We start from the raw sequence: 20,201 nt of genomic DNA on the forward strand, positions 1-20,201 counted from the left end.
CATCTGACCTATAGAATCATCGGCCTATCCCTGACCTACAGAATCATGGGCCTATCACTGACCTATAGAATCATCGGCCTATCTCTGACCTATAGAATCACGGGCCTATCCCTGACCTATAGAATCATGAGCCTATCCCTGACCTACACCATCATGAGCCTATTCCTGATCTATAACATCATGGGTGCATCTCTGACCTATTGAATCACAGACCTATCTCTGACCTATAGAATCAAAGGCCTATTTCTGACTTATAGAATCATGGGCCCATCCCTGACCTATAGAATCACGGGCCTATCCCTGACCTATAGAATCATCGGCCTATCTCTGACCTACAGAATCATGGGCCTATCCCTGACCTATAGAATCATGGGCCTATCCCTGACCTACAGAATCACGGGCCTATCCCTGACCTACAGAATCATCTGACCTATAGAATCATGGGCCTATCCCTGATCTATAGAATCATGGGCCTATCCCTGACCTACAGAATCACGGGCCTATCCCTGACCTATAGAATCATGGGCACATCCCTGACCTATAGCATCATCAGCCTATATCTGACCTATAGAATCACGGGCCACTCCCTGACCTATAGAATCATAAGCCTATTCCTGACCTACACAATCATTCGCCTATTCCTGATCTATAGCATCCTGGGTGCATCTCTGACCTATTGAATCACAGATCTATCTCTGACCTATAGAATCACAGGCCTATTTATGACTTATAGAATCATGGGCCTATACCTGATCTATAGGATCATGTGCCTATCTCTGACCTACAGAATAATAGGTCTATCCCTGACCTATAGAATCATTGGCCTATTCCTGTCCTGTAGAATTATTGGCCTATCCCTGATCTATAGAATCACGGGCCTATCTCTGAGCTATAGACTCATGGGCCAATATCTGACCTGTAGAATCATGGGCCTAGCTGCCCCCCACTTTCCCCACCGCCCCACCCCAGCCTTTCTGGCTTGGACTGCGAGCCTGCCCTCTGGCTATTGATTGGCCAATTTGCAGAAAATGAATGATGTCCACACAGGATGTGGGCGCCTGACCCCCATTTGAGGCAGGTGGCAGGATTCAGAAGACTGCAGTGAAAATCCTGCCCTGGGATTCTTCCCCAGATGCTGTGGAAACACAGAGCCATTCGCTGAGTTAAATAGCAGGAAGGACAGACACTCGGAGGGATGGGAAAGAGAATAGGCAATAAGGGGAGGGGGTGGTCTGGTTACATGATGGGAGGACAAATAAAGGGGCAGTTGGATCATATGAAGTGTGGTGAATAAAGGGGAAACGGGCAGAATGGTGGGGAATGAGGATCTGTAAAATAATGAACATCTACCAGTAATTGTAACGGAAATGAGCTCATTACTATGACTACGACATTTTGTAACAGAAATCGAACTGAGCTGTTTTGTTCTGAAAGGCTGATTTCACAAACATTCCTCAATCAGAGACTTCAGACTGAACCAAATACCAAAAGAACAGTTTGTGGGTACTCGGCTGCCGGTTCCTATTTATTTCAGCTGTCAAACAATCCTGGTCAAACGTGGCAATCAACTGCAACCTTACTGAAGGGATGAGCCTCTTCTCCTCATTAAGATTACAAACTTTGAATCTCTGCACAATCGGTAAGCACAATTTTAAATTTGAGAATCTTTGTACAAAAAGCGGTTGACAGAAAGACTGTACCTGGAATTTCAGCTCCTGTGGGATTAAAAAGCAGAATAAGAAATATGGCCCAGAAAAGACTCGCCATGGTTTGTTTCTGCTAAAAGTTCTCGCATCTGAATTTCTGTGAACTGGCTGAATCAACAAGAGTTCAAAGATCATCAACCAGCTTGGAAAAGGAAAACACTCAAATCCTATCGACCCTCATCTCTGGCATCCTGTGTGCATCACAATCAGCAGATAGCTGTCCCCTGCAACCAGTGAATTCAGGGCAAGAGATTGTGAACAGAACAGCCTAATGCACAGGTCCAAACATTACCCCCGCTCTGCCCCCACCCTCCCAACCCCACGCCCTGCAGTGTCTGTGTAAAATTGGAATTTCATTGTGTTTCGGGGCTGAGGCAGTTCCTGTTGGTTTTCTGCCCCTGGTTTCCCAACATAACATAAACCTTCCCTGCAATAAGGATATTGAGTTCATTACTTACTTATTCATAATCCAGCAATTATTGGCCAAACCTAGTTGCCCTTGAGGTGGTGGTGAGCTGCCTTCTTGAGCCGCTGCAGTCCATGTGGTGTAGGTACACCCACAGTGCTGTTAGGGAAGGAGTTCCAGGATATAGTTTCAGTTCAGGATGGCTCGGCAGGAGGCTTGCAGGGGGTGATGTTCTCAAATATCTGTCCTTGTCCGTCTAGGTTGTAACAGTCATGGATTTGGAAGATGCTGTTGAAAGATGCTTGGCGATTTGCTGCAGTAAATCTTGTAGATGGTACATACAGCTGCCACTGTGCATTGGTAGTGGAGGGACTGAATGTTTAAGGAAATGGATAGGGTGATGATCAAGTGGGTTGCTTTGTCCTGGATGCTGTTGAGTTTCTTGAGTGTTGTTGGAGCTGCGCTCATCCAGGCAAGTGAGGAGTATTCCATCACACTCCTGAGTTGTGCCTTGTAGATGGTGGACAGGCTTTGCGGAGTCAGGAGGCAAGTTATATGGCTGGTCCAGTTATGTTTCTGGCCAATAGTAACCCCTAGGATGCTGTCTTGAGATTTATCAGCCCAAGCTTGAACATTGTTCAGCTCTTTCTGCATGAGTGTGATTGCTTAGTATGTGACAAGTAGCGAATGGTGCTGAACATTGTGCAATCATCAGCAAAGATCCTCACTTCTGATCTAATGATGGAAGGAAGGTCATTGATGAAGCAGTTAAAGATGGTTTGGCCTAGGGCACTACTCTGAGGAACTCCTGTAGTGATGCCCTGGAGCTGATATGATTGACCTCCAAAAACTACAACCATCTTCCTTTGCGCTTGGTAAGACTCCAACCAGTGGAACATTTTCCTGATTCTCATTGACCCCAGTTTTGCTAGGGCTCCTTGATGCCACACTCGGTCAAACGCCTCACCTCTGATCCATGTTTTAACCAAGACAGTAATGAAGACTGGAGCCAAGTAGCCTTGGTGGAATCCAAACTGAGAGTCAGTGAACATGTTGCTGAGCAAGTGCCGCCTGATAGCATTGTCGACAACATCTTCCGTCACTTTGCTGATCATTTCCATATATTAGGATGAGGGCTCATAGCTCTGCAGCAAGAGCTCTGGGGGGTGGGTGGGGTGCGTGGTGGGTGTGTGAGACGGGTATGGGGAAGTGATTGAGGTGTTAGGGGATGAGTTAGAGCGGGCTCATGCCTCCAACTGCTGGAGATGGGCCAGTGAGCCACAAGATTCTGGAGTATTTTGGTGACGAGTTAGGCAGTGGGGACAGACTTCCTGCAATGATGTTTTGAACCTTTGAATATGGGTTCCTTTATGGTGATGAATGATGGTTTTAAATCTTCAGTGGAACAGGGATCCGATGACGGACGGGATCGATCACTGACTCTGAAGGCACAGCAACAGGACTGGAGTGGGAGAGGTGGAGAGGTGATTTCAGGGTTTACACCCCTGCCCCTCACCCACCTTCCCTCCTGCCCCCTCTGCCCACACCACCCACCACCACCACCACCCCGCCCCCCCCACCCCTCCCACCCCTGTTGTGGTTCAGCCACCTATTATAGAAGCTGCTTGATTTTGACTCCTCCTTTGGCTGAATGGATATACTAAGCGGAGCAGTTTGTGCAGCCTCACAGGACAGGCAGAGATGAGTGACCATCCTCCACCCCCACCTCACCCGCTCCCCAACTCCCCATCTCACCCTGTCCCCACCTCCCCATCTCCTCAACTCCGCACCTCAACCCCTCCCCACCTCACCCCCTCCCCAACTCCCCACCTCCCCAACTCCCCACCTCACCCCCTCTCCACCTCCCCCCTTCCCCATCTCACCTCCTCCCCAACTACCCTGCTTCCCACCTCACAACCTCACCCCCTCCCCAACTCCCCACCTCACCCCTTCCCCACCTCATCCCTTCCCCACTTCACCACCTCATCACTTCCCCACCTCAATCCCTCGCCCCCTCACCACCTTAACCCCACACCCCCTCACCAACTCGCCACCTCACCAATTCACCACCTTGACCCCTCAACCCCTCAGCACCTTAACCCCATGGCCTCTCACCACCTCAGCCCCTCACCACCTCAACCCCTCATCCTCTCAACCCTTTGCCCCCTCACCACCTCAACTCTGCAACCCCTCACCCTCTCAACCCTTTGCCCCCTCACCACCTCAACTCTGCAACCTCTCACCACCTCAACCCTTTGCACCCTCGCACCTCAATCCCCTCGCCATCTCAACCGCTCACCCTCTTGCCTCAGTTGTGTAAAAGGCCTTGTTACCTACTTGCAGCCAGGAGAGCCAAAATCACCAACCACACCCCTCTGCCCCCTCCCCACTATCGCCTACATCTAACCCGACTGCCAGGGACCATTCCTGTGGGACCCCTGGGCACGACATAAACTCTAGGTTCAGGAGGGGTCAGGCCTACTAAAATCAAATGATTCAGGTTCTCTTGTCAGCAAGCGACGGTCACCCTGACAGTCTCTTCTTGCACTCCACCCTCCACCCTCCAGCCCCCAGACCCCCAAATTTAGGCCTCAACAGACTGAACTAGATTGAAGTGATTAAATGTATATTGAAAAATGTAGAGAAACAAAACAACCCAGGTAAAGGAAAATAACAAGGTTGGTGTGGTTTGGGGCAGGGGTAGGGTAGGTGGTGGGTGGGTGTCTGTGTGTGTGTGTGGGGGGGGCGGGGGGGTGGTGGGGCAGTTGACAATAGAATGGGTGGGGGAGGCTGATTCTAATCGACAGTGAATTAAACTAGGTGAAGGCAGAACAACACTCCCTCAGACCCTACAGGCTGGAGTGGAAGTGTTAACGTGGAGGGTGAAGGTGGAGGGACAGGCCCTGCAGCCTCTGTTTGCCTCAACTATGGGATGTGACGCCCACAGAACAACTCTGGTGATTGTCAGGCCTGTGGCTTTTTCACAGGGGTTTGAATTGTCTCGGGTTCTCAGCAAAATTTCGGTGGGAAAGTAGGCGAGAAACACAGCTACCCGGGGGACAGAAAGATCTCGAGTTTTAAAAAAAACTTGCTACTTATTTATCTCATTCTTCTGTTTCCAGCTCATTGACCATGTGGGGCCCCCTGCAGGACAACTTCTCCCCCCCCCACCCACCCATACCCCTGGCCCAGGGCTCAGCCCTGCAGCTGTCAATCTGCAGTCCGAGCCTGAGCGGCATTGGAGGGCACGCTCTCTGGGAGTCACAGATTCTGGGATGCCACTGACCTGCTGACCTCTGAACTGCTGGCCTGACAGCTCTGCAAATTCAACAGTTAGTCAACAGGAGCCGAGGGAACAGCAAACAGACATGAAGGTTCACTGACCGCAGCAAACACTGGGGAAGAAAACACACTCATCAACAATGCCAGCACAGGGAGCAGCAGATGGGCAGCACCTACTTAAGGTGGAGCCAATTAAACTCAGCAGGCTTCCATTTCAGAACTCCAGTCAATGCCAATTGGGTCTTGCTTGAGGTATTTTCAGCTAGTAAGCTATGGGCGATGAAGGAGTGAGCCAGGGCATCTTGCCAGTATGCCTCACTGGTCTGCTTGAGGGATTGAGCCTGTTGGGATGGTGGAAGTGAATTGCTGATCTGGAAGGAGGCGAGTTCAGGATCGATACCAGCTCTCAACACTGCTGAATACTCACAAATAGGTTTTGGGGCCTTTCCTGCAGTGGCCCTTTAAGGACTGCTGGTCATGCCATTTAGCCATTGCTACAAATGAGAGGAGTGTCTCCATTCATTCCTGAAAGTTGGAAACAGATTCCCTCTCCCAGATTGTCCAGGATTCTCTCAGAAAGGACCACTGAGCTCCAGGAAGCTGATCCAGGAGGAGAGCACTCCCTGCCTGTCAACAGTGGGAGGTGATGGTGTAGTGATATTGTCACTGGGCTAGTATTCCAGGGGCCCAGGGTAATGCTCTGGGGACCTGAGTTCGAATCCCACCACGGCAGATGGATGAATTTGAATTCAATAAAAATCTGGAATTAAAATTCTAATGAAGTCCATGAAACCATCATTGTCAATTGTTGTAAAAATACATGTGACTCCAGACCCAGCGCAATGTGGTTGACTCTGAAATAGCCTAGCAAGGCACTCAGCTATATCAAACCACTAAGACCCAAAAATAGGAATGAAAATGGATGGACCACCCGGCATGCAATAGCAATATCAAAGTCCTCCTTACTAACATCTGGGGGCTAGTGCCAAAGTTGGGCGAGTTGTCTCACAAACTAGTCAAGCAACAGCCTTAACTAGCCATCCACATGGAATCAGACCTTACAGATAATGTCCCAGACACCATCATCAACACCACCATGTCCCATGGGCAGGGGACCCAGGAGTAGTGGCATACAGGAGCATACAGGGAGGGAGTTGCCCTGGGAATCCTCAACATTGACTCCAGACCCCATGAAGTCTCATGCCAAACATCAGCAAAGGCACCTGCTGCTGAGGAATCAGTGCTTCTCCATGTTGAACACCATTTGAAGGAAGCATTCACAAAGGCTCAGAATGTACTCTGGGTGGGGGATTTTAATGTCCATCATCAAGAGTGGCTGGGTAGCACCACTACTGACTGAGTCCTAAAGGACATAGCTGGGTTTGTAGCAGGTGGTGAGGGAGAAACATACTTGACCTCATCCTCACCGACAGATGCATCTGTCCATGACAGTAATGGTGACAACCGCACAGTTGTTGCAGAGACAAAGTCCCGCCTTCACATTGAAGATACCTTCCATACTGTTGTGTGGTGCTAAATGGGATCGATTCTAGCAACTCAAGACTGGGCCTCCATGAGGCACAGTGGGCCATCAGCAGCAGAATTGTACTCAAACACAATCTGTAGCCTCATGGCCTGGCATATATCTATCATTACCATCAAACCAGAGGATCAACCCTGGTTCAATGAAGAGTGCAGGAGGGCATGCTGGGAGCAGCGCCAGGCATACCTAAAAATGAGGTGTCAACCTGGTGAAGCTACAACACAGGACTACTTGCTTGTCAAGCAGCAAGTGATAGTCAGAACTAAGTGATTCCACAACCAATGGATCAGATCTAAAACAAAACCAGAAAATGCTGGAAAAACTCAGCAGGTCTAGCAGCATCTGCTGAGAGAGAAACAGAGTTAACGTTTTGAGTCCGTGTGTCTCTTCTTCAGAGCTGAAGAGAATTGGAAATGTGGTGAAATTTATACTGTTTAAGGCAGGTGTAGTGAGTGGAGCTGGATAGAAGGCCAGCAATAGCTGGGGACAAAGGAGAAATTGACAAAGATGTCATGAACAAAAGGACAAAGGGAGTTTTACTGGTGGTGGTTAGAGCTAAAAAAGGTGCTGATAAGTGGCGTAAAGGTAAGAAAACACAATGTAATAATAACAGAACAAAGATAGCATTGTGTGAAAGAACAACATGGAACAAGTAAGAGATGGCCCTTTTGGGGGTGGGGTGGGGGGAGGGGGTGGGGGGTGGTCGGGAGAAAAGGATAGAAAATGGGTTCAAAATGAGATAAAACAATGAATCAGTGAATAAAAATAAAAATAAATAAATAAATAATTTTAAAAAATAATAATTTTGAAAAAGGAGATTAAAAAAGGGGTGAGGATGGAGGAGAGAGTTCATGATCTGAAATTGTTGAACTCAATATTCAGTCCGGAAGGCTGTAAAATGCCTAGTCGGAAGATGAGGTGTTGTTCCTCCAGTTTGCGTTGAGCTTCACTGGAACATTGCAGCAGGGCAAGGATGGACATGTGGGCAAGAGAGCAGGGTGGAGTGTTGAAATGGCAAGCGACAGGGAGTCAGGATCATGTTTGCAGACAGACCGAAGATGTTCCGCAAAGTGGTCACTCAGTTTGTATTTGGGCTCTCCAATGTAGAGGAAGCCGCACTGGGAGCAACGAATGCAGTAGACTAAATTGAGGGAAGTGCAAGTGAAATGCTGCTTCACTTGAAAGGAGTGTTTGGGCCCTTGGACGGTGAGGAGGGGGGAAAGTAAAGGGGCAGGTGTTGCACCTTCTGCGGTTGCATTGGAAGGTGCCACGGGAGGGGGATGAGGTGTAGGGGGTGATGGAGGTGTGTACCAGGGTGTCTCAGAGGGAATAGTCCCTATGGAACGTATATGGGGGATGAGGATGTGTTTGGTGTTGGCATCATGCTGGATTTGGTGGAAATGGGGGAGGATGCGGAGGCTGGTGGGGTGAAAAGTGAGGACAAGGGGGACCCTATCATGGTTCTGCAATGAAGGGGAAGTTGTGATGAGTTTGACAAGGTTGAGGGCCTTGGTTAACGAAGAAGGAAGACATGTCAGAAGTGCCGTTTTAGAAAGTGGTGTCATCGGAACAGATGCGACGGAGGCAAAGGGACTGAGATCAGATTTAAGCTCTGCAGTCCTGCCACACCCAGTCATGAATGGTTGTGGGCAATTAAACAACTCACTGAAGGTGGAGGCTCCACAAATATCCCCATCCTCAATGATGGGGAGCCCCAGCACATCAGTACAAAAGATAAAACTGAAGCATTTGCTACAGTCTTCAGCCAGAAGTGCTAAGTGGGTGATCCATCTCGGCCTCCTCCAGTCTTCAGCCAATTCGATTCACTCCACTCCGGAAACAGCTGAAGGCACTAGATACTGCAACGGCTATGGGCCCTGACAATATTCTGGCAATTGTACTTGTTAGGGGAAAATTAAATATATATAATAAAAAAAAGAAGCACACAGTAAGAATTTGCTGAACATACTTAAAATCTCCAAGCAGCCATGGATGCTAAACCTATTGATAGCTGAGGGTAAGCAGATGGACATTGCACACAAAGAGGCTTTGAGTTTTGTGTGATTTACACAGTTTCAAGAGATGAGCTAATGTCCAGGCACAGGCAGAACCATTCAAGTGGTGCAATGGTACATTGAAGCCTTGGGAGCTGGACTGGAGATAAAACATAACATAAAGTTAAATTAGGTACACTCCTTTCTCAGATAGGGACAGGGCAGATGGTTTAGCTTAGATATGGGAGGACATACAAAGACAAAAAGGGGCTTTGATGAAACACAAATTGTTCTGAGCTGTGAGAATCAAGGTCTTTGCATACGTGTTTTAATTTTGACTGGATAATATAATTATGTATACACCCTTTAGCATAATTGATTCGCAGAATCACATGTTTATGTACTCAATAGGATAGTTTTAATATGATACCTGTGTGTCGGTTACCAATTGGATGTATCCAAATGTACTCAAATATATTTTGATAAGAAAAAGTACAAAAGTTGTGAAATGTAATCAATCTAGGAGCTGGGTCATTTTCAGGAATGATTGCAGCTCCCTTGAATATGCTTGAATAATACCAGTTAAAGGAAGCCTGAGTCTCTCTGGTCGCTATGTGATCGGGGATTGTAATTTCTCCTCTTCGACTGGCCTATGTGGTAGTTGCAGGATTGGAGGGAATACCCTCTTCAGTGCTGAAGACTTGTGCTCTAGAACTTGCCACGCCCCTAGCCAAGCTGTTCCAGTACAGCTACAACACTGGCATCTACCCGGCTATTTGGAAAATTGCCCAGGTATGTCCTGTGCACAAACAGCAGGACAAATCCAACCCAGCCAATTATCGCCCCATCAGTCAACTCTCGATCATCAGTAAATTAATGGAAGGGGTCATCAACAGTGCTATCAAGTGACACTTGCTTAGCAATAACCTGCTCACTGAAGCCCAGTTTGGGTTCCGCCAGGGCCTCTCAGCTCCTGAACTCATTATGGCTTTGGTTCAAACATGGAAAAAAAGAGCTGAACCCCTGAGGTGAGGTGAGAGTAACTACCCTTGACATAAAGGCCCCATTTGACCGAGTGTGGCGTCAAGGAACCCTAGCAAAACTGGAATCAATGGGAATCAGGGGGGAAACCCTTTGCTGGCTGGAGTCATACCTAGCACAAAGGAAGATGCTTGTGTGCTTGTGGTTGTTGGAGGTCAATCATCTTAGTTCCAGGACATCACTGCAGGAGTTCTTCAGGGTAATGTCCTCCGCCCAACCTTCTTCAGCTGCTTCATTAATAACCTTCCTTCCATCATAAGGTCAGAAGGGAGGATGTTCGCTGATGATTACACAATGTTCAGCACCATTCACGACTCCTCAGATACTGAAGCAGTCCATGTCCAAATGCAGAAAGACCTGGATAATATCCAGAATTGGGTTTGGGGTTTGACAAGTAGCAAGTTACATTTGTGCCACACAAGTGCCAGGCAATGACCATCCCCAACAAGAGACAATCTAACCATCACCCCTCGATATTCAATGGCATTACCATCACTGTATCCCCGACTATCAACATTGACCAGAAGCTGGACTAGCCAGATAAATACCGTGGCTACAAGAGCAAGTCAGAGGCTGGGTATCCTGTAGCGAGTAACTCACCTCCTGACTCCCAAATCCTCTCCACCATCTACAAGGCACAAATCAGGAGTGTGATGGAATACCCCCCACTTGCCTGGATGAGTGCAGCTCCCACAACACTCAAGAAGCTTAACACCGTCCAGGACAAAGCAGCCTGTCTGATTGTCACTACATGCACAAACAATCACTCCGTCCATCATCAACACAGTAGCAGCAGTGAGTACTATATACAAGATGCATTTCAGGAATTCACCAAGGCTCCTTAGACAGCATCTTCCAAACCCACAACCACTATCTTCTAGAAGGACAAGGGCTGCAGATAGACTGGAACACCACCACCTGGAAGTTCCCCTCCAAGGCACTCACCATCCTGACTTGAAAATATATCACTGTTCCTTTGCTGTTGATGGGTCAAAATATTGGAACTCCCTTTCTAACTGCACTGTGGGTGTACCTACACCATATAGGCTGCAGCGGTTCAAGGAGGTAGCTCATCACTACCTTCTGAAGGGCAATTAGGGATGGGCAACAAATGCTGGTCCAGCCAGCGATACCCACATCCTATGAATGAATAAAAAAGACTAACACACCCCAAGTTGCTGGCTCAGAGGAGATGCAGCTTGATATTGGGATAAATCAAAGTAGCTGTGGCCTTCACTCTGAATCTTGAAGAATTGATGGAAGCCCTGTTAGTTGCCATTGCTGGCTTCCAGCAATATCTTTGGAAGATTTTCCTGGCGTCTTGTGCTGCCAGGGCATATCAGGAAGCACTTCCTGCAACGTGTTGCAGTTACAGGTAGCAGATTCTTTCCATTATTGGTCAACACAATCATGTGGATGGAAACTGTCCCCATTGCCTGATGTCAGTCATCAAAGATGGGCCTGAAAATGACATCTCTTGTCTCTTCACTCAAGGATGATCATTTTGCTCTCCAGGGAGAAACAAAACTCTTTCTCTCTCCCTTGCTTCCATTTCCAGCTCTTCATGCTCACTCGTGTCCAATTCCTCACCCAGTGAGGACCTTCTGGCTCGATGCTGGCAATTGCACATGTAAATTTTCACAATGTATTTGGTGAGAAAGTGGCTGCAGCTGAGTCTCCAACTCTGGCAGTCAATTCCCCAGTGGAGATGCCTGGCTATCTTTGATATAGCTGGCCTCTTCCTACAAAGCACCCTGTTTTGTCTTGAGATGGAGTTTCTTTAGGGCTTGCCCGTTACCACAAGAAAGCTGCCATAGACTGTTATTCGTAAAAAAAACATTCTTGTTGATTTGCAGATCTATATACATCACAGTACTCTACATCAGGTTATATTTCTACTTCCCACTAGATCTCAGTCTCTTAGTTATGTGACATTGTATCATAGTTACATCAGATACATCAGTATCAGGTGCTCCTGATGTTAACCTTTTACTCTACATCACCCCCGCAGCCTCCACAAGTCTTTATTTCAACTATATGAATGCTCTTACCTGGCCCCGAATTCCCGCCCCCCCACCAATCTCTCAGACTTCACAGGATTAACCTCTGTGGTGCCTTGACCAATCTCCCTGACCTGGCCCTGACTTCATTTCGAGGTTGGGAATGAACTGCACTCTCTCGTTCGATAGGAGTGTCTTCCACCTGGGTGGTTGTAGAGATTCTACTCGTTTCTGGTTCCTTATCTCCATCCGGATCTTTTTTTTATTCATTCACGGGATGTGGGCTTCACTGGCTGGGCCAGTCTTTATTGCCCATCCCTAATTGCCCTTAAGAAGGTGGTGGTAAGCTGCCTTCTTGAACCGCTGCAGACCATACGGTGCAGGTACACCCACCGTGTTGTTAGGAAGGGAGTTCCAGGATTTTGACCCAGCAACAGTGAAGGTAAAATATGTCCAAGATTCCACTGGTTTCCTCTCCAGTGATATCAAGGCTCTTGGGTTCCTTCTGATATTTCTCTGATCCATTTCGATTCTATACGATTTTGGTTTTGGAGCTCTTTCTGTTACAATTCCTTCTTTCTGTTGATCTCGTCTCCATACTCTCTCCCTGGCCATAGTACTTTCAAGTCTCATGCTCTAGCCTGAGGTTGACATTACGATCTTGACTGTCTCTTTGTGGGGCCTCACGCTTCCTAATTTTCTCCCGATCATCTGAGATAATATTATATTGTAGACTGCACTGCATCACGGCGAGTCATTACATCACTGAGAATCAATTTCTTGATTGTTTGAATGCTTCTTTCTGCTTCTGTTTTTGACTGAGGATATCTAGGAGAGCTAGTCACATGTATGAAACCATATTCCTGCACAAAGTTGTAAAACAGCTTGTTAGCAAACTGAGGTCCATTGTCTGACACCACAAAGTCCGGGATGCCACGTGTCACAAGGATTCTCAGTGATGTAATGACTGCCTCCGCCGTGATGCAGTGCAGCCTACTCACCAGACCATGCAGAGTAGTAATCAGTGACAATGCTGAAAACGCTGCCTTTAAACTCAAATAAACCCATTCCCAGGCGCTACCATGGCCGCTGGGAAAAGTGGAGGGTACCAGTGGTTCACTCTCTTTTGGCTGTTCACTGCACACATAAAACGATTCATGATGAACTATTCAATGGAGTGGCTGATGCCTGGCCACCAGACTGACTGCTGGGCTCTTCCTGGCATTTCATTATTCCCAAGTGACCTTGATGGATTTCCTGGAAAATGTTGAGTGTTTTAGGGATGACTGGTCTGTCACTAAAAACTAAGAGATCATCAATGCTTGTGAGATGTTTTCTCAGCTTGAGGTATTGGTGAAGTACTGGGTTATTAGGAGTGCAGTCAGGCTATCCACCCTGGCAGTGCTCTTTTATTACAATGGACTCATCATCCTGCTGTTGTGCTTGCTTCATTTCTTGTCATCCCTTCACCGTGGCTGGCAAGTATTGGTAATGAACGAGTACAATCTTCCACTTTCTCAATAATATTGAAACTTTCCAGTTTAACTCCTTCCACTGGTACTCATGTCCAGTACAGACTCGTCCAGCCTTTCCATGTGCAGAGCCACATTTCAATTTTTCTCACTCAGCAAATTTCAGTAAGATAAGGCCTGGCACAATATTCAACATGAGTTTCAAATAAAAGCTGATGTATGAAAAGAAACAACTTGCTAGTGTGAAAGGGTGAGCGTGTGGATGTGTGTCTCACTCCCAGTCCAAGGGTGCTCACTTATTCACACACACCCACTGTGTGTAAGTGCCTATTGGTGAGTGGGAGTGAGGGCAAATGAGAAACCTGAGACTGGAAGTGAGATGGACCCACACACACTGCACCCTCTCACCCACTCTCTCTCTCACACACACTCATCCCCTCTATCTCACACACACTCACCCCTCTCTTTCTCACACACACAAACACTCACCCCCTCTCTTATGCACACTCACCCTCCCCTCTCTCACACCCACACTCACCCCTCTCTCGTATGCACACTCCCCCCCTCTCTCACACTCACACACTCACCCCCTCTCTCACACAAACACTACACCACTCTCTCTCACACACACTCACCCTCTCTCTCTCACACACACACTATGCCCCTCTCTCTCAAACACACTCACCATTTCTCTCTCTCACACACACACTCACCAACTCTCTCAAACACACACATACCCCCTCTCTCACACACACTCACCCTCTCTCTCACACACACTCACAACTTCTCTCTCTCACACACACACATATACCCCCTCTCTCTCACACACACTCACCCCCTCTCTCAAACTCACACAATCACCCCCCTCTCACACAAACACTACACCACTCTCTCTCACACACACTCACCTGCTCTCTCACACACACACTATGCCCCTCTCTCTCAAGCACACTCACCATTTCTCTCTCACACACACACACTCACCAACTCTCTCAAACACACACATAACACCTCTCACACACACTTACCCTCTCTCTCACACACACACTCACAACCTCTCTCTCTCACACACACACACACCCTCTCCCTCACACACACTCATCTCCTCTCTCTCTCTATCGGACACACTCAACCCCCACTCTCTCACACACACTAACCCCTTTCTAACGCACACACACTCAGCCTCTCTCTCACACATTCACCCTCTCTCTCACATACACTCACCACTCTCTCTATTTCACGAACATTCAACCGCTGTCTCTCACACACATGATCACTTCCTTCTCTCTCTCATACACACACTCACACCTATCTCTCTCATAAACTCTCACCCCCTCTCTATCTTTCACACACTCACCTCCTCTCTCTCTCATACACATTCACTCACCTCCTCTCTCCCTCTCACACACACTCACCCCCTCTCTCTTACACACACTCACCCTCCCATCTCTCACACCCACACTTACCCCTCTTTCTTATACACACTCACCCCCTCTCTCTCACACTCACACACTCACCCCCTCTCTCTCTCACATACACACACACACACTCACCCCCTCTCTCTCACACTCACACGCTCACCCCCGCTCTCGCTCACATACACACACACACTCACCCCCTCTCTCTCACACACACTCACCACCTCTGTTTTAGACACACCCACCCCCTCTCTCTCACACACACTCACCCTCTGTTTCACACACACTCACCCCCTCTCACTCACACTCACCCTCTGTCCCTAACACACACTCACTCCCTCTCACCATCTCACACACACTCAACCCTCTCCCTCACACACTCACCCCTCTCTCTCTTTCACACACATTCACCCCCTCTCTCTCACACACACGCTCACTCCCTCTCTTTCTTTCACACAATCACCTCCTCTCTCTCTCACACACATTCAACCCCCTTTCTCACACACACACTCACCCCTCACTCTCTCACACGCACTCACCCCCTGTCTCTCTCTCACACACTCACCCTCTCTATCTCACACACACTCACCCCTTCTCTCTCATACATACACACTGAGCTCCTCTCTCTCACACACACTAAACCCCCTCTATCTCTCACACACTCACACTCTCTATCTCACACACACTTGCCCCTTCTCTCTCATACACACACACTCACCTCCTCTCTCACACACACACTCACCCCCTGTCTCTCTCACACACTCACCCTCTCTATCTCACACACACTCACCCCTTTGCTCTCATACACACACACTCACCTCCTCTCTCACACACACAGTCACCCCCTGTCTCTCTCACACACTCACCCTCTCTATCGCACACACACTCACCCCTTCTCTCTCATACATACACACTGAGCTCCTCTCTCTCTCCCACACACACTCAACCCCCTCTGTCTCATACACACTCACTTCTTCTTGCTCACACACACCTCCTCTCTCTCTCACACACGTTCACCCCTCTCTCTCTTTCACACACTCACCCACTCTCTCTCTCTCACACACACTCATCACCTTTCTCTCACACACACTCACCCTCTATCTCTCAAACACACTCACCCCCTCCCACTCTCTCACACGCACTCACACTCTCTCTCATAAACGTTCACCCTCTCTCTCTTTAACACACTCACCCACTCTCTCTCACAAACACTCACCCTCTCTCTCTCTACACACACACTCACCCCTCTCTCTCTCACACAAACTAACCCCCTCTATCTCACACACACTCAACCCTCTCCCTCACACACTCATCCTCTCTCTCACACACAATCACCCCTCTCTCTCTTTCAGACACAATCACCCCCTCTCACACACAAGCTCACGCCATTCTCTCTCTTTCACACACTCACCCCCTCTCCCGCTCTCACACACACACTCACCCCTCTCTATCTCACACACACTCACCCCTGTCTCTCTCACACACACACTCACCCCCTGTCTCTCTCACACACTCACCCTCTCTATCTCACACACACTCAACCCTTCTCTCTCATAAACCCTCACCCCCTCTCTCTCTTTCACACACTAACCCCCTCTCTCTCACATACTCACCCTCTCTATCTCACACACACTCACCCCTCTCTCTCTCACACACACTCACCCCTCTCTATCTCTCACACACACACCCCCTGTCTCTCTCACACACTCACCCCTTCTCTCTCATACACACACTCACCTCCTCCCTCGCACACACATTCAGCCCTTCTATCTCACAAACACTAATCTGCTCTCTCTTACACACTCTCATCCTCTCTCTCTCTCACGCACACTCACCCCTCTATCTCTTTCACACACATTCACCCCTCTCTCTCACACACACATTCACCTCCTTTTCTCTCTCATACACACACTCACCCCTCTCTCTCTCATAAACGCACACCCCCTCTCTCTCTTTCGCACACTCACCTCCTCTCTCTCCCTCACACACACTCACCCCTACTCTCTCATACGCACACACTTAACTCCTCTTTCTTTAACACACACTCACCCACCTCTCTATTATGCACACTCACACTTCCCTCTCTCACACCCACACTCACCCCCCTCTGTTATGCACACTCAATCCCTCTCTCTCTCACACACACACTCACCCCCTCTCTCACACACACTCACCAATTCTATCTCTCCCACACATACACTCACCACCCTCTCTCACACTCACACTCATCTCCTCTCTCATACACACTCAACACCTCTCTCATAAATGCTCACCCCCTCTATCTCTTTCACACACTCATCCCCTCTCTCACTCTCTCACACACAATCACCCCTCTCTCAAACACACTCACCCTCACTCACACACACTCACTCTCTCTCTCTCTCACACACACACCTCACACCTCTCTCTCTTTGACACACTCACCCCCTCTATTGATCTTTCACACACACTCACTCCTCTCTTACACATATATATTCACTGCCCTCTCTCTCTTTCACACACTCACCCACCTCTCTCTTTCACACACTCACCTCCCCACTCTCTCACACACACTCACCCCCTCTCTCTCACACACACTCACCCACCTCTCTCTTTCACACATTCACCCTCCCCTCTCTCTCACACACACTCACCCCTCTCTCTCATACAAACACACTTACCTCCTCTCTCACACACACACTCACCCCCTGTCTCTTTCACATCCTCACCCCTTCTCTCTCATACACACACACTCACCTCCTCTCTCACACACACAGTCACCCCCTGTCTCTCTCACACACTCACCCTCTCTATCCCACACACACTCACCCCTTCCCTCTCAAACATACTCATTCACCTCCTCTCTCTCTCTCGCACACACACTTGACCCCCTCTCTCTCACACACATTCACCTCTTCTCTCTCATACACATACTCACCTCCTCTCTTTCTCTATCACACACCCACCCCCCTCTCTCTCTTTCACACACTCACCCCCTCTCTCTCACACACACACTCACCCCTTTCTTTCACACACTCATCCCCTCTCTCGCTCTCACACTCACCTCTCTCTCTCTCACACATACACTCACCCCTGTCTCTCTCACACACTCACCCCCTCTCTCTCACACACACTCACCCACCTCTCTCTTTCACACACTCACTCTCCCATCTCTCTCACACACACTCACCCCCTCTCTCTCATACACACACACTCAACTCCTCTCTCACACACACACTCACCCCCTGTCTCTCTCACACACACACCCCTTCTCTCTCATACACACACTCACCTCCTCTCTCACACACACATTCAGACCCTCTCTCTCACACACACACTCACCTTCTTTTCTCTCTCATAAACACACTCACCCCTCTCTCTCTCATAAACACTCACCCCCTCTCTCTTTTGCACACTCACCCTCTCTCTCTCATACACACACAATCACCTCCTCTATCACACACACACTCACCCCCTGTCTCTCTCACACACTCACCCCCTCTCTCTCATACACACACACTCAACTCCTCTCTCACACACACACTCACCCCCTGTCTCTCTCACACACACACCCCTTCTCTCTCATACACACACTCACCTCCTCTCTCACACACACATTCAGCCCCTCTCTCTCACACACATTCACCCCCTCTCTCTCACACACACACTCACCCTCTTTTCTTTCTCATAAACACACTCACCCCTCTCTCTCTCATAAACGCTCACCCCCTCTCTCTCTTTCGCACACTCACCCCCTCTCACACACACTCACCCTCTTTTCTTTCTCATAAACACACTCACCCCTCTCTCTCTCATAAACACTCACCTCCTCTCTCACACACACACTCACCCCCTGTCTCTCTCACACATTCACCCCTTCTCTCTCATACACACACACTCACCTCCTTTCAGACACATTCACCCCTCTCTCACACACATGCTCACCCCCTCTCTCTATTTCGCACACTCACCCCCCTCTATCTCTCACACACACTCACCACCTCCCACTCTCTCACACACACACACTCACACACTCTCTCTCTCATAAACGTTCATCCTCTCTCTGTTTAACACACTCACCCCCTCTCTCTCACACACACTCACCCCCTCTCTCTCACACACACTCACCCTCTCTCTCACACACACCCTCACCCCTCTCTCTCTCACACAAACCAACCCCTCTCTATCGCACACACATTCAACCCTCTCCCTCACACACTCATCCTCTCTCTCACACACACTTACCCCTCTCTCTCTTTCAGACACAATCACCCCCTCTCACACAAAAGCTCACACCATCCTCTCTCTTTCACACACTCACCCACTCTCTCTCTCACACACACACTCACCCCTTTTCTCTCATACATGCTCATTCACCTCCTCTCTCTCAAACACAGACTTGACCCCCTCTCTCTCACACACATTCACCTCTTCTCTCTCATACACATACTCACCTCCGCTCTTTCTCTATCACACACCCACCCCCTCTCTCTCACACACACACTCACCCCTTTCTTTCACACACTCATGCCCTCTCCCACTCTCTCACACACACTCACCCCTCTCTCTCTCACACACACACTCACCCTCTGTCTCTCACACACACTCACTCACCTTTCTCTTTCACACACTCACCCTCCCCTCTCTCTACTACACACTCACCCCCTCTCTCTCATTCACACACACACTCACCTCCTCTCTCACACACACACTCACCCCCTGTCTCTCTCACACACTCACCCCTTCTCTCTCAAACACACACTCACCTCCTCTCTCACACACACATTCAGCCCCCCTCTCTCACACACACTAATCCGCTCTCTCTTAAACACACTCATCCTCTCTCTCTCTCGCACACACTCACCCCTCTATCTCTTTCACACACTTTCCACTCCTATCTCTCACACACACACTCACCTCCTTTTCTCTCTCATACACACACTCACCCCTCTCTCTCTCATAAACGCTCATCCCCTCTCTCTCTTTCGCACACTCACCCCCTCTCTCTCCCTCACACACACTCACCCCTTCTCTCTCATACACACACACTCACCTCCTCTCTTTCTTTAACACACACTCACCCACCTCTCTCTTATGCACACTCACACTTCCCTCTCTCACACCCACACTCACCCCCTTCTGTTATGCACACTCAATCCCTCTCTCTCTCACACACACACTCACCACCTCTCTCACACACACTCACCAATTCTATCTCTCGCACACTTACACACACCACCCTCTCTCACACTCACACTCATCTCCTCTCTCACACACACTCAACAGCTCTCTCTCTCATAAATGCTCACCCCCTATCTCTTTCACACACTCATCCCCTCTCTCACTCTTTCACACACAAT

The 20,201-nt window shown here is 48.8% G+C and overlaps 1 protein-coding gene across 1 annotated transcript in view; it reads right to left on the minus strand.

Annotated features, from left to right (window-relative positions):
• LOC121290472 (coagulation factor X-like) overlaps nt 1-20,201 on the minus strand; it is an 87,737-nt gene that overhangs the window by 54,598 nt on the left and 12,938 nt on the right. Inside the window, exon 2 of the mRNA XM_041210911.1 lies at nt 5,244-5,295. Coding sequence (XP_041066845.1) covers nt 5,244-5,295 — 52 coding nt within the window. The remainder of the gene's footprint in view (nt 1-5,243; nt 5,296-20,201) is intronic.

This window comes from Carcharodon carcharias, chromosome 18 (assembly GCF_017639515.1).
Source record: "Carcharodon carcharias isolate sCarCar2 chromosome 18, sCarCar2.pri, whole genome shotgun sequence".
Taxonomy (NCBI): Eukaryota; Metazoa; Chordata; class Chondrichthyes; order Lamniformes; family Lamnidae; genus Carcharodon; species Carcharodon carcharias.